The sequence below is a fragment of the Sus scrofa genome, chromosome 7 (genome assembly GCF_000003025.6).
Source record: "Sus scrofa isolate TJ Tabasco breed Duroc chromosome 7, Sscrofa11.1, whole genome shotgun sequence".
Classification (NCBI taxonomy): Eukaryota; Metazoa; Chordata; class Mammalia; order Artiodactyla; family Suidae; genus Sus; species Sus scrofa.
In genome coordinates this window covers 94021984-94038191 of record NC_010449.5, presented here as the reverse complement: position 1 = coordinate 94038191, position 16208 = coordinate 94021984, and the positions used below count along the sequence as shown (strand labels likewise).

General features: G+C 41.0%; 1 protein-coding gene across 1 annotated transcript; it reads right to left on the bottom strand.

Moving 5' to 3' along the window:
* On the bottom strand, nt 10177-12507 carry LOC100525409 (disintegrin and metalloproteinase domain-containing protein 20-like). Its single transcript, XM_021100076.1, has one exon. The coding sequence runs from the start codon at nt 12409-12411 to the stop codon at nt 10177-10179; it is 2235 nt and encodes a 744-aa protein (XP_020955735.1). The 5' UTR covers nt 12412-12507.

Below are 16208 nucleotides of genomic sequence, written 5' to 3'. Positions count from 1 at the left end.
TCTCCCAGACTTCAGGCAATGTTACAAAGCCACAGTCATCAAGACAGTGTGGTACTGGTACCAAAACAGACGTACAGACCAATGGAACAGAATATAGAGAACCCAGAAATAAACTCAGACGCCTATGATCAATTAATCTTCGACAAAGGAGGCAAGAATATAAAATGGGCAAAAGACAGTCTTTCCAGCAATTGGTGCTGGGAAAACTGGACAGCCGCATGTACATCAATGAAACTGGAACACACCCTCACACTGTGCACAAAAATAATCTCAAAATGGCTTAAAGACTTAAACGCAAGACAAGACACCATCAAACTCTGTTGGAGACCATTGAAACTGCTGAACAATGCAGTACACAAATTTGGCACACATGTGAAAGAACAACCACTAAGAGATAGCTTTATCACTACCTGCAGTGGATTTTGCTCATTAACCTACATCACTTTCCCTACCAAAAGTCATGAGGAGTAAAGCCTAGGGGGCCTTTGTTCTGTGGAACAGAGCGCCTCCTGGTCCCCCACTTTTCTAAACATAAGCATCTTGTGTGTTCTGTTGTACTGTGCCATCCCTCTTTCAGGATCTCCTATTGCCCTGCAGCGCTGGATGCGGCAGAGTAGCACCCAACGTGGGGCTGGAAGAGAAGGTTTGCCGCAAGCAGAGAAAAGAAAAATTAAGGTCTAAAATTAATCTCTAAAATATACAAACAATTTGTACAACTCAAGAGCAAAAAAAGCCAACAACCCAATGGAAAAAATGGGCCAAAGACCTGAATAGACATTTCTCCAAGGAAGATAAACAGATGGCCAACAAGCACATGACACAATGTTCAACATCCCTGATTATTAGAGAGATGCAAATCAAAACTGCCATGTGATACCACCTCACACCAGTCAGAATGGCCATGATTAATAAGTCCACAAATAACAAGTGCTGGAGGGGGTGTGGAGAAAAGGGAACCCTCCTGCACTGTTGGTGGGAATGTAAGCTGGTACAACCACTGTGGAGAACAGTATGGAGGCACGTTAGAAATCTATACAGAGAACTACCATATAACCCAGCAGTCCCACTCTTGGGCATATATCCAGACAAAACTTCCCTTGAAAAAGACACATGCCCCCGCATGTTCATTGCAGCCCTATTCACAAGAGCCAAGACGTGCAAACAACCTAAAAGTCCATTGACAGATGATTGGACTAAGAAGATGGGGTATGTATACACAATGGAATACTGCTCAGCCATAGGAAAGACAAAATAATGCCCTTTGCAGCAACATGGATGGAACTAGAGACTCTCATACTGAGTGAAGTCAGAAAGAGAAAGACAAATACCATATGATATCACTTAAATCTGGAATCTAATATACAGCACAAATGAACCTTTCCACAGAAAAGAAAATTGTGGACATGGAGAATAGACTTGTGGTTGCCCGGGGAGAGGTGGAGTCGGGGGAATGGCCTGGGAGTTTGGGGTTTGTAGATACAAACTATTGCATTTGGACTGGGTAAGCAATGAGATCCTGCTGTATAGCACAGGGACCTATATCTAGTCACTTGTGATGGAATATGATGCGGGATAATGTGAGAAAAAAGAACATATGTTTGACTGGGTCACTTTGATGTACAGTAGAAATTGACAACACTGTAAACCAACTATAATGGGAAAAATAAAAATCATTTTAAGAAGGACAAAATAGTGCCATTTCAGCACCTTGGATGGAACTAGAGACTCTCATATTAAGTGAAGTAATTCATAAAGACAAAGACAAACACCACATGATATCACTTATATGTGGATTCTAAAATATGACACAGGGATCTATCTACAAAACAGAGACAGATCACATATAGGGATATCAGACTTGTGTTTTCCAAGGGGGTGGGAGGGGGTGAAGGTGATGGATTGGGCATTTGGAGTTGGTAGATGCAAACTCTTAAGTTTACAATGGATAAGTAATGGGGTGCTACTGTTTAGCACAGGGAACTGTGCCCAGTCTCTTGAGTTAGAACATGATGGAAGATAGTATCAAAAAAAAAAACCACGTGTGTGTGTGTGTGTGTGTGCACGTGTGTGTGTGTGTGTGTGCACACATATATGATTTGGTCACGTTGCTGTTCAGTGGAAATTGAAGGAACATTGTACCTCAACTATGCATTAATTTTTTTAAGCATAAAAAATAATAAAACTTGGAGTTCCCATCGTGGCTCAGTGGTTGACGAATCCGACTAGGAACCATGAGGTTGCGGGTTTGATCCCTGGCCTTGCTCAGTGGGTTAGGAATCCAGCGTTGCCGTGAGCTGTGATGTAGATTGCAGACGTGGCTCGGATTCCCGTGTTGTGTGGCTGTGGTGTAGGCTGGTGGCTTCAGCTCTGATTCGACCCTTAGCCTGGGAACCTCCATAAGCCGCAGAAGCAGCCCAAGAAATGGCAAAAAGACAAAATAATAATAATAATAATAAAAGTAATGCCTAACTGTAAAGAAAACGATTACATTTAGAATGGATAAGCAATGAGGTCCTCTTGTATACTACAAGGAATTATCTCCAGTATCTTGAGATAGATCATGGTGGAAGATACACTAAGAAGGGGAAAGTACGTATACGTATGACTGGGTCACGTTGCTGTGTAGCAGAAATTGGCGCAACATAGCAAATCAACTATAATTTTTAAAATGTCAAATAATACAAATACAGAAAAAAAATTAGAGTACTATTTAGATTAAAGCTAGTTGATGAGTACATGAGTGTACCTTTTATCACTCCCTTCACTTTCCTGTGTGGTTGCACACGAGTAATTCCCTAATAAAAAATAAAATAGTGAAGCAATACTGAAATAAAACAACAAATTGTATGATCATCTAGGACAGAAATACTACATTCTTCCTCCGAATATGAGGAAATATTCCACATGCGTAGAAGGTATATATTTTAATGTATATACTAAATATACAATACAAAACAAACAAACAAGACTATAAAAAAATAAATGCTTGATAGGATATGGCGAAAAGGGAACTCTCCTTCACTGTTGCTGGGAATGTAAACTGGTACAACCACTATGCAAAACAGCATGGAGTTTCCTCAAAAAAACTAAAGGTAGAAGTACTATATGATCCAGCAGTCCCACTCCTGAGCATATACTTCCAGGAAAAAAACCTTAATTTGAAAAGATCCATGCACCCTAATGTTCATAGCAGCACTATGTACAACAGCCAAGAACTGGAAGCCACTTAAATTAAATGTCCATGATCAAGACCCTCACCAATGTAGGTATACAGGGAACACTCCTGAATACAATCAAAGCCATTTATGATAAACCCACAGCAAATATAATACTCAATGGGGAAAAACTGAAAGCCTTCTCACTCATATCTGCAACAAGACAGGGATGCCCACTCTCACCACTGCTCTTCAACATAGTTTTGGAAGTCCTAGCCACAGCAATTAGACAAACAAAAGAAATAAAAGGCATCCATATAGGAAGAGAAGAGATAAAACTGTCACTGTATGCAGATGACATGATACTATACATAGAAAACCCTAAGGACTCAACCCAAAAACTACTTGAACTGATTAATAAATTCAGCAAAGTAGCAGGATATAAGATTAACATTCAGAAGTCAGTTTGCATTTCTGTATACCAGCAATGAAATATTAGAAAAGGAATACAAAAAAATGATACCTTTTAAAATTGTACCTCACAAAATCAAATACCTCGGAATACACCTGACCAAAGAGGTAAAGGACCTATATGCCGAGAACTATAAAACCTTAATCAAAGAAATCAAAGAAGATGTAAAGAAATGGAAAGATATTCCATGTCCCTGGATTGGAAAAATCAGTATTGTAAAAATGGCCATACGACCCAAAGCAATCTACAGATTCAATGCAATCCCTATCAAATTACCCATGACATTTTTCACAAAACTAGAACAAACAATCCAAACATTTATATGGAACAACAAAAGACCCAGAATCGCCAAAGCAATCCTGAGAAACAAAAACCAAGCAGGAGGCATAACTCTCCCAGACTTCAAGAAATACTACAAAGCCACAGTCATCAAAACAGTGTGGTGCTTGTATCAAAACAGAAGACAGACCAATGAAACAGAATAGAGAACCCAGAAATAAACCCTGACACCTATGGTCAATTAATCTTTGACAAGGGAGGCAAGAACATCAAATGGGAAAAAGAAAGTCTATTCAGCAAGCATTGCTGGGAAACCTGGACAGCTGCATGCAAAGCAATGAAACTAGAACACACCCTCATACCATGCACAAAAATAAACTCAAAATGGCTGAAAGACTTAAATATATGACAGGACACCATCAAGCTCCTAGAAGAGAACATAGGCAAAACACTCTCTGACATCAACATCATGAATATTTTCTCAGGTCAGTCTCCCAAAGCAATAGAAATGAGAGCAAAAATAAACCCATGGGACCTCATCAAACTGAAAACCTTTTGCACAGCAAAGGAAACCAAAAAGAAAACAAAAAGACAACTTACAGAATGGGAGAAAATAGTTTCAAATGATGCAACCAACAAGGGCTTAATCTCTAGAATATATAAACAACTTATACAACCCAACAGCAAAAAAGCCAATCAATCAATGAAAAAATGGGCAAAAGACCTGAATAGACATTTCTCCAACGAAGATATACAGATGGCCAACAAACACATGAAAAAATGCTCAACATCGTTGATTATAAGAGAAATGCAAATCAAAACTACCATGAGATATCACCTCACACCAGTCAGAATGGCCATCATTCATAAATCCACAAATAACAAGTGCTGGAAGGGCTGTGGAGAAAAGGGAACCCTCCTGCACTATTGGTGGGAATGTCAACTGGTACAGCCACTATGGAGAACAGTTTGGAGATACCTTAGAAATCTATACATAGAACTTCCATATGACCCCACAATCCCACTCTTGGGCATCTATCCAGACAAAACTCTCCTTAAAAGAGACACATGCACCCGCATGTTCATTGCAGCACTATTCACAATAGCCAGGACTTGGAAACAACCCAAATGTCCATCGACAGATGATTGGATTTGGAAGAGGTGGTATATATACACAATAGAATACTACTCAGCCATAAAAAAGAATGACATAATGCCATTTGCAGCAACATGGATGGAACTAGAGAATCTCATCCTGAGTGAAATGAGCCAGAAAGACAAAGATAAATACCATATGATATCACTTATAACTGGAATCTAATATCCAGCACAAATGAACATCTCCTCAGAAAAGAAAATCATGGACTTGGAGAAGAGACTTGTGGCTGCCTGATGGGAGGGGGAGGGAGTGGGAGGGATCAGGAGCTTGGGCTTATCAGACACAACTTAGAATAGATTTACAAGGAGATCCTGCTGAGTAGCATTGAGAACTTTGTCTAGATACTCATGTTGCAACAGAACAAAGGGTGGGGAAAAAAATTGTAATTGTAATGTATACATGTAAGGATAACTTGATCGCCTTGCTGTACAGTGGGAAAATATATATATATGTGTATATATATATATATATATATATATATATATATATATAAAATTAAACGTCCATTGACAGAGGAATGGATAGACACAATGTGGTACAGATACACGACAGAATATTACTCAGCCATAAAAAGAACAAAATGCTGCCATCTGCAGCTCATGCATGGACCTGGAGATCACCATACTAAGTGAAGTAGCCCAGACAGACAAGACAAACATCATATGATTTCACTTCTCTGTGGAATCTTTTAAAAAAGTATACGGATGAACCTAATTTACAAAACAGAAACAGACACACGGACTTTGAAACTAAATTTCTGGTTACCGAAGGGGACAGGTGTTGGGGGAGGGATGGATGGTGTTTGGGTCTGGGACTGGCATGCCCACCTTAGTGTACATGGAATAGATGGTCAGTGGGGACCTGCCGTATAGCACAGGGAACTCTACGCAATAGTCTGTGGTACCGTTATAAGGGGAAAGAGTCTGGAAAAAAAGGATATGCATATATGGGGAACTGAATCACTTTGTTGTGCAGCAGAAATGATAACAACGTTAACTCAACAATGCTTCAGTAAAACTTTCAAAAGTGGGGGAAAAGTAATGTAACATTGGAGAGAAGATGTAGAATTGTTGCTGCCATTGTTGTTCACTGGGAACATGATTCTTTATTTAAGAAATCCTAGGAGAGTTATCCAAAATTTTTAATTGATAAGTAAATGTGGCCCAAGCCGCAAGTACAATGTCAAATTTTATTTTGTTTCCACAACCTCAACGTAAACGTTTGGAAAATTAAATTTGATGAACACTACCTTTTTCATTATCACTATGGTAGGTTGTACGCAAAGATGCTCATCAGTAATTCCTTGCTGACATCCAGACTGACTGTGAATCCACAGTGATCAAGATAATATATATTGTTATGAAAACGGTCAAATAGGTCAGCTGAAAGAAATAATGTCCGGCAATAAACCAATACACCAAACAAAGGTCCATTAATTTCTCAAAAGGCAGGCAGAATAATGCCTACCTCCCCAAAGATGACAGTGTCCTACTAGCAGAAGGGATTTTGCAGACACGATTAAAGATTAAGAGCCTTGAGATGGGGTGATTATCCTGAATTATACAGGTCAACCTAATCTAAACACATGCGTTCTTAAAAGGGGAATAGTCTTTCTAGGCTGTGGTCAGAGGGGGACCACAAAGGAATAGTGAGAGAGGTGCAGTGCTGCTGGCTATGACGACACAGGAAGGGGGCCACGAGCCAAGGAATGTGGGTCACCTCAGAAGCTGGATGATGCAAGGAAACAAGTGCTGGAGCCTCAGCAGATGCCACTCAAAATGAACAGGCAAGCCACAAATTGGGAGAAAATATTTGCAAAATGCATAGGAACAAAAAAATGTGTATCCAAAACCAAGACTCCGAGACTTTGACAACAAACTTACCATTGCTGAAGGGGAAAGGTGTGTGTATGTCGGGGAGGGGAGGAAATGGATAAATGAAGAGGGGGGGTTTAACATATACACCCTACTATATGTAAAATAGATATTCATCAGGGACCTACTGTATAGCACAGGGAACGCTTCGACTCAACATTCTGTAATAACCAACAAGGGAAACGAATCTGAAAAAGAATGGAAGTTTTTATCTGAACAGAATAACTGAATCACATTGCTTTACACCTGAAACTAACACAGCATTGTAAAGCACCTATACTTTAATGAAAAATAAGGGTTTGAAAAATAAAAGTCACCCTCCAAGCTGAAAAAAAACGTATCCAAAATATATTCACAACTCAATGAAACCAAGATAAAGAGCCCAATACAAAAAACGAGCAAAAAAACTTGACCTGTTACTTCATAAGTGAAAGTATACAATTCCCCCCCCCCAAAAAAAAAGCCTAAAATAGTGATGAATACTGCCTTTTGTTATCAGGGAAATGTCATTATACCTGGAATAAGCTACTGCTTCCCTTCCTCCGGAAGGCCTGAGATTAGTCGGTTTGGTTGAGGAAGTGGAGCAACTGAAACTCACTGGGGGAAAAAAAAAAAAACCTCATTGGAAAATAAAACTTTGGAAAGAAATTGGCAGGTTTTTTTTCCTAAACATTAAACTTATCCTACTCTATGGCCTAGCAGTTCTTCTCCTAGAAACATATACCCAAACATGTCATATGCAAAAATCTTCATTGCAACTCCATTCCTAACAGACTAAATCTGGAATGAACCCAAGGGTTGGTCAACAAGTAGAATGCTAAGCAACACCGCATATTCACTAAATGATATGACACAGCAGTAACAATGAACAAGTGTGGAAACACACAAAGACATGGATTAATCCCCATGACATTCGGTTGTATGCAAGAGGCCAGACACACATGATTGCACATGGAATGGAATTATTATGTGGATAGGAATTTCTAGAGCAGGTTAAACTAACCTTTCATGAAAGAAACGAGATCACTGGTTGTGTGGGTCAGGAGTGGGGAGAGATGGCTTGAAAACGAGCATGAGCACCTCCTTAAACATAAGACAGGACACCCCAAAACTCCTAGAAGAGAACATAGGCAAAGCGTTCTCTGACATCAACCCTACAGATGTTTTCTTAGGGCAGGCTCCCGAAACAATAGAAATGAAAACAAAAGTAAACCAATGGGACTGCCCGATTCAAAACAAAAGCATATCGGAGTTCCCCTCATGGCTCACTGGTTAGCGAATCCGACTAGAAACCATGAGGTTGCGGGTTCGATCCCTGACCTTGCTCAGTGGGTTCATGATCCGGCGTTGCCACAGACGCGGCTTGGATCCAGCGTTGCTGTGGCTCTGGTGTAGGGCGGCGGCTAGAGCTCCGATTAGACCCCTAGCCTGGGAACCTCCATATGCCATGGGAGTGGCCCAAGAAATGGCAAAAAGACAAAAAACAAAAAACAAAAGCATCCCGTCCACACCACCCAGAGAAGATCCACTTTGTTTTCACCAAGTGCCTTTGTATCAACAGGAAATAACCAAGTTAACAAATGGTCATCCAGCTTTGATTTTAATAGATACCGGTGCAAAGAGCAAATGCCTTAACCCATGTTTGACAAGAGGTAGTAAGACAGGGCTCAAACGGGTCACGGAAGGAGATCCAGATCAACCCCATGGACAAGAAGTGCTGCCTAACAGAACTCTATAGATGGCAAAGTTGGACAAATTATCCTCCTCCACTGGGTTAAGTGGATTCTCCTCTGCTGCAGCCTTCCGCTGCCTTTAGAGAGCTACCCTCCTCTGGACTCCATGTTTTCAGAGAGGGGTTTGATGCAAGGTCTGAGGCATTTAAGTAGCACGACTAGAACACAGCTCACTTATGAGACCTGCTTCTAATATTCTCTTATGTAGCGTTTGCTTCCTCTTTCCTTTTATGTCAGTTTTGGCCTCTGTATATGTATCAGACACGCAATTCCATCCTGTACTGTACAGACAGGCTGTGTTTAGGCCAATCCTATAATTTTAAATGGGAGGTGGTAGGACATTAATAAATAGGGGCCTTGCGGAGTTCCCGTCGTGGCGCAGTGGTTAACGAATCCGACTAGGAACCATGAGGTTGCGGGTTCGGTCCCTGCCCTTGCTCAGTGGGTTGACGATCCGGCGTTGCCGTGAGCTGTGGTGTAGGTTGCAGACGCGGCTCGGATCCCGCGTTGCTGTGGCTCTGGCGTAGGCCGGTGGCTACAGCTCCGATTGGACCCCTAGCCTGGAACCTCCATATGCCGCGGGAGCAGCCCAAGAAATAGCAACAACAACAAAAAAAGACCAAAAAAAAAAAAAAAAGGCTTCAAAAAAAATAAATAGGGGCCTTGGGAATTGATATATTCAGAGATCAATGTCTCCTTGTGGGGTGGTTGGACCATAAAAGATACAAAGTTCCAAGGTTTTGGGAATACTTGCAATACTTAAGTTTTAATGCAACCCAAGGTAATCGTGAGACCAATGGGAATGATAAAGTCAATGTTTATTAAGTGCCCAACATATTCTAGGTGCTTCTGAGGTCCTTTCTTTTAGCCATGACAAAACCCTGGCAAAGTACCTTTCATCTCTCAATATAACATGTCAGATAGAGCTTTGATTCTCTGAAAGCCAATGACTTTGGGCAAGATCACGTACTCAGCAGCTTGTTGAACTACATTTCACATTCATGTGCCTGTGACACCGAGTTGTTTTCTCTTCCTACTGTATCTGCCAAGGTGTCTTGTATGCCATCTATCATGTCGGGCTTATTTAACACTGGCAAAAATTGTGAACCCATAACAAAAATCTAGCATATCACCAGCTAATGAAAGGTCTAATAAATTAGTAAACAAGTACAAACCAGTTCAAACAAGATGTGCTGCTGGCGCATGGATAAAACATTAGTATCACTGCCTAAATAAGTACAGGTATTCCGCTGGTGAATCGAATAGGTCCCACTGTCCTCTACAGGAGCAGTAAGACTATGACCAGATGTAAAATACTAAATGCATTTAAACAACACGGACTCTTTTTAAATTGCCAAGTCATTTTATTTCAAGACAACGACTTCAGGATAGCTATAGGATTCTGTGACTCTCAGAGTGCTTCTAGATGATTTCTCCCAGTGTGCGCCAATGTGACTTTCTCCATTTTGTGTGTTCCGGTTTGTATTTACTTAGGCTTAAGGCATTACGACTTTTCAGAAGCTGTTTCCTCATACCTCTGATCTACAATTTCTTTCAGGTAGAAAAGGCTACCAATAATACATGAAACGAAAAGAAGGGCAAAACGAGCAAGTACGAGAGCTAGTTCGATTTTTACATTCGTTCTTATTTTGGCTCGAGTCTCTTTTCTTTTGTCAGGTGGTGGGCCACTATCTACACTCCCGCCGCCTCCTTCAACATCACAGTTTGGTGGTTTCCAACCTTGCTGACAGTGACAGTGTCTTCTGTTGTTGCAGACACCTCTGAAATTGCATGTGCTAACGTCACAGCTAAAGTTCAAGTCTGGATAAAAGGTACAGTTTTGGTCCTTGCAGAATTGTCCTGGGCCACATGATGCACCATCAACTACAAGACCCAATTGTGGTGTGAGTGTCCCAAAGTGGGCATCAAACCCAAAGCAGGTTTTTGGTGTAACATCGTGTACTACTATATGACGAAATGTAGTATGCGCCCCGCCGGCAGGAATTTTCTGCACATTAGCACAGTGCAGCATTCCACACATGATATCATCTTCTTCACATTTTACAGGTTTTCCTCCTCCTTCGACCACCCTCACCCCACAGTTTCCAAATCGATCGCCTCTCATATTCAATGTACTATAGCATATCGGTGCAGCCTCTTTTACTTTGACGCCAAAGAGGGCTTGGCACTGCATGTTACGGTCACTACAGTTTCCCTTCACACAAACAGCCAGTGGTGAACAAGGGGTTCCATCCTGGATATAAGAGTCATCTGGACAAGTGTGTGTTAGTCCAGTGCAGTATTCTGGAAGATCACAAATACCAAGAACATCTCTGCACATTCTTCCAGGCTGAGCATAATTACATCCAACACAGCAAGATCCTTCGCTGCATGTACTGCCGAGCGTGAGGATGCAACTGTTCTCACAACACGGGTCTTCAGCACAGTCCTTCATGGTGCCACAGTCACATTCCTCCCTCGCATCTAACTTCTTGTCACCACAACGATTAGCTACATAAGGAAAATTATCATATGGTACATTTGCTTCACTCAAACAAGGATCCCATCTATGTACCACTTCATGCAGTGTCACATACGAACAATTACTTAGCATATCCAGAAGACCAGTCTCGGGAGCCATGACACATTTATCTCTTCGAAAACAACGACAACCTGGTACATCATGTGTACAGCCCATAACATGACCTAGTGCATGTGCTGCAAGAGTTGAAGCTAAAAATATGTGATTATTCCCAACACATACAAATGATGCACCCCAATTGGGGTTGCATATTCCTGAGTGGCTTCCAAAATACGTGTCATTACCGAATCGATGTCCTGTTAAAAGCACTGCAGTGTCATGAGGAATTGAATAATACCAACGATACATTTTCCATAAACCAAAGTCACTAACTGCAGCTCCGCCATTGGGTACATTGTCAAAATTAATTCTTTCCCCGGCATTCCATATGCACAAAACGCGTATACAAATATCAAATCCAGCCTGGAAGTAAATACTATGCAATATGTTGTTCATAATCACGACATTCTCTATTACACTTGTTTGATTTGGGTTGAGAAGAAAATATGAGTGGGCAACTGTATAGAGAAGTTTTATGTATTTTCTATGTGGCCACCACATATACACAGGTCCTGCTCTAGGCATCTCAGCAAGCAAGGCCTCCTCATCTGCTTGATTTGTATCTTCCCCTCCAATCTTACATTTTTCATCCTCTCCTGGTGTTTTTTGTGTCACAAGCAGAGAAATCACATGCTCAAATTTGGAAGACGCTTCCAGGGGTTTGATTTCGTAAGTGAAGTCGTCCACCTGGAGCATGCCACGCAGACCCCCATGGCAGGTGTCCAGTGTGCCCATGGACCCAGGAACCCCTTCCAGGTAGCCATAGTAGTAACAGTCTCGAGGGACAAAGGGGTAGTCCTCCTGCATGGCGCCTTGGTCATTGTCGGTGATGACAGGGAAATGTCTGGGCAGCAAGCTTTTCTTGACTCTCATGTGAACCACATGTCTTTGGCCACCGAAGCGAATCTTGTAGGAGAGCTGGCCTTGTATCTCAGCTGTACTCACTCTGTGGGACACCTTCCTGGGGATCACAATTTCAGAGGCAGTGAAGCGCCATCCTGGTGGCGCATAGGAGCAACAGATCGGGCCCAGGAATAACCAGAGCAGAGGCAAGCAGGGATCACCTCGCAGCTGGGCCTGGGCAGAAGCAGGTCCCATGAGCGAGGAAGCCTGGGGCCAAAGAAACTGCAGTCAAGCGGGAGGCAGGCAAGGCTCTCCCTGGAAGAGCAACCTCAACGGCAGTATGGTCCTGAGGAGAGCAGAGAGAGGCTGGAGGCCTGGCATCCCCAGAGAGGTGGAGCAGGGACAGGGAGGCTGTTACATAACAATGGTGGACTCCTGAGTGGACAGGGCCATGCTCAGTCCTCCTAGGGATCCTGGCACGGGGGGATTTTAGAGAGGAGAAGGCAAGGGAGAAATTAGGAAAAACAGAATGTCTCTCTGGGCTGAGAGGTGGCCTGGTCTCTTGGAGAAGTCACGGGGAAGGATAAGTGGGTTTGGTGCCAGCTTTAGACTGTTACTGACGTTCTTTTTTCCCAACCCCAAGTGAGATAAGACATCAATCTGTAGCTAAAGCATGAAGTGGAGAGGAGAGTGGATGCTTCCCCTTGTAAGAATTTTGAGGACAGAGTCAGAGTCTCTCACCCTTTAGAGAAATGGAATGTGCTAGGCCTGATTAGTGGAACCAAAGAAGAAACAGCGTCATGAGTAGAAAAGTGAGGGTGGATGGCAAGAGTTTATTACAAAGTGACACTTATACCTGCTCTATGACGCCTATGACACCTATACCTGCCCTGTTTCCTTTATTTCTTGGATGCACCTGCAGCATGCAGAAGTTTCCAGGACAGGGGTTGAACCTTCAAATGGAAGGCCAAGAATAAAGAATTCCACACTCTGCTTTTCAAAAGTTCAAGCTGTGCTACGTTCAGGAGATGCTTTTACTTCAAACTAAATACAGCCAGTCCTCCTTATCCCTGGGTTTCTCACCCACAGATTCTACCAAGAGACTGGTGATTCGACCTACGATCTGTGGTTGGTTGAATCCGCAGATGTGAAATTCAAGGATATGAATGCTGACTGGATCTAATCAAAGTCATTTATGACAAACCCACAGCAAATATAATACTCAGTGGAGAAAAGCTAAAAGCCTTCCCACTAAAATCTGGCACAAGACAAGGATGCCCACTCTCACCACTGTTATTCACCATAGTACTGGAAGTCCTAGCCACAGCAATCGGACAAACAAAAGTAATGAAAGTCATCCAAATAGCAAGGAAAAGGTAAAACTGTCACTGTATGCAAATGACATGATACTATATACAGAAAACCCTAAGGACGCTACACAAAAACTACTCGAACTGACCAAGGAATTCAGCAAAGTAGCAGGACATAAGATTAACATTCAGAAATCAGTCACATTTCTGTATACTAACAATGAAATATTAGAAACGGAATACAAAAATACCTTTTAAAGTTGCACCCCCCCCCAAAATCAAATACCTAGGTATACACCTGACCAAGGAGGTGAAAGACTTACATGCTGAGAACTATAAAACATTAATCAAGGAAATTAAAGATGATGTAAAGAAATGGAAAGATATCCCATGCTCCTGGGGTGGAAAAAAAAATGGCTATACTACCCAAAGCAATCTACAGATTCAGGGCCATCCTAATCAAAATACTCATGACATTTCCACAGAACTAGAACACACAATCCAAAAATTTATATGGAACCACAACAGACCCAGAATTGCCAAAGCAACTCTTGAGGAACAAGAAACATGATAGGGATTTTATCGAATATATAGATTGCCTTGGGTGATATAGTCATTTCGACCATGTTGAGTCTTCCAATCCAAGAGCATGGTATATATTTCCACCTGTTTGTTTGTTTGTTTGTCTTTGTCTTTTTAGGGCCATACCCATGGCATATGGAGGTTCCCAGGCTAGGGGTCTAATTGGAGCTGCAGCTGCTGGCCTACACCACAGCCACGGCAATGCAGGATCCGAGCCACATCTGTGACCTGCACCACAGCTCATAGCAACGCCAGATCCTTGACCCACGGAGCAAGGCCAGGGATCAAACCTGCAACCTCATAGTTCCTAGTCTGATTCATTTCCGCTGTGCCAAGATAGGAACTCCCTCCACCTGTTTGTTTCACATTTGATTTCTCTCATTAGCATATTATAGTTTTTATGGTATGAGTCTTTAGATACATCCCTTTAGATAGGTTTACTCCTAGGTATTTTATTCTTTTTGATACAGTGCTAAATGGCATTTTTTTCCTTATTTCTGTTTCTGATCTTCTGTTTCTAGTGTATAGGAATGCATGAGATTTCTGTGTGTTAATTTTGTATCCTGCAACTTTACTAAAGTCATTGATGAGCCCTAATAGTTTTCTGGTAGCAGCCTTAGAATTTTCTACATGTGGTATGGTGTCATCTACAAATGGCGACAGTGTATATACCTGGAAGTGGGATTATTGGATCATATGGTAGTTCTATTTTTAGTTTTGGAAGACCATGATACAGTTTTCCTTTGTGGCTGTATCAATTTACATTCTCACCAACCAGGCACAGTCGTTAAGACATAACGTTAAGATATATCTCCCCCCGCCCCCACCAACAATTGTTATTTCCTTTCTTCTTGCTGATAGCCATTCTAAGAGGTGTGATGTGATATCTCATTCTGGGTTTGATTTGCTTTTCCCTTACGATCAATGAAGTTGAGGACCTCTTCAAGGACTTGTTGGCCATTTGTATATCTTTTTGGGAGATGTCCATTCAGCTTCTCTGCTCATTTTTCAATTGTGGTTTTATCTTATTTGCTTTTTGTTTGGGGGCAGTTGCTATTGAGTTGTATGAGTTCTTTATATATTTTGGATATTAAAACCCTACCAGATATATGATTTGCAAATGTTTCTCCCATTCAATAGCTAGCCTTTTAGTTTTGTTTCTTTTTCTGAGCAGAAGCTTTTTGGTTTGATGTAGTCCCTGTTATTAATTTTTGCTTTTCTCATTTGTACTTTTAGCATTATATCCAGAAATGAGTTTCCAGACCAGTGTCAAGGAGGTTTTCCTCTGTTTTCTTCTGGGAGTTTAATGGTTTTCGATCTTAGATTTAAGCCTTTAATCCATTTTGAGTTCACTTTGTGGGTAGTGTAAGACAGGGTTACCATTTTATTCTTCGGCATGTGGTTATCCAGGTTCCCCAGTACTTCTATTGATTATTCTTGGCTCCCTTGTCAAGTATTAGTTTATCCCATTTGCAGGGGGTGTCTTCTGGGCTCTTTACTGTGCTCTACTGAGCTATGTGTCTGTTTTTAATGCCAGTACCATACTGTTTTGATTATCATAGTTTTGTATGTAGCTTGAAATCAGGAAGCATGACTCCAGCCTTGTTCTTCTTTCTCAAGATTGCTTTGGCTATTTGGGCTCTTTATTGGTTCCACATAAATTTTAGGATTGTTTATTCTATTTCTGTGAAAAATACTATTCTCATTTGATAGCGATTGCATTGAAATCTATAGATTGCCTTGGGCAGTATGAACATTTTAACAATACGAATTCTTACAATGTATAAACATGGCATGTCCTTCCATTTGTTAGTGTCTTATTTGATTCCTTTCATCAAAGTCTTATAGTTTCTGGCGTAGAAAATTCACTTATTTATTTAAATTTAATTCCTAAGTATTTTATTATTTTTGATGCTATTTTGTTTTGGACTATTTTCTTTCTTTTTTTTTCAGATTTTTGCCATTGGTGTTAGAAATGCAACTATTTTTTCTATGTTGATTTTGTACTCTGAAACTTTATTAAATTCATTGACTAGTTTTAGCAGGGTTTTTTTTAATGTAGTCTTTAAGACTGTCTATATATATACTATATATATATATACTATACTATATATATATATATACTATATATATATAATATTATGTCATCTACAACTAGTC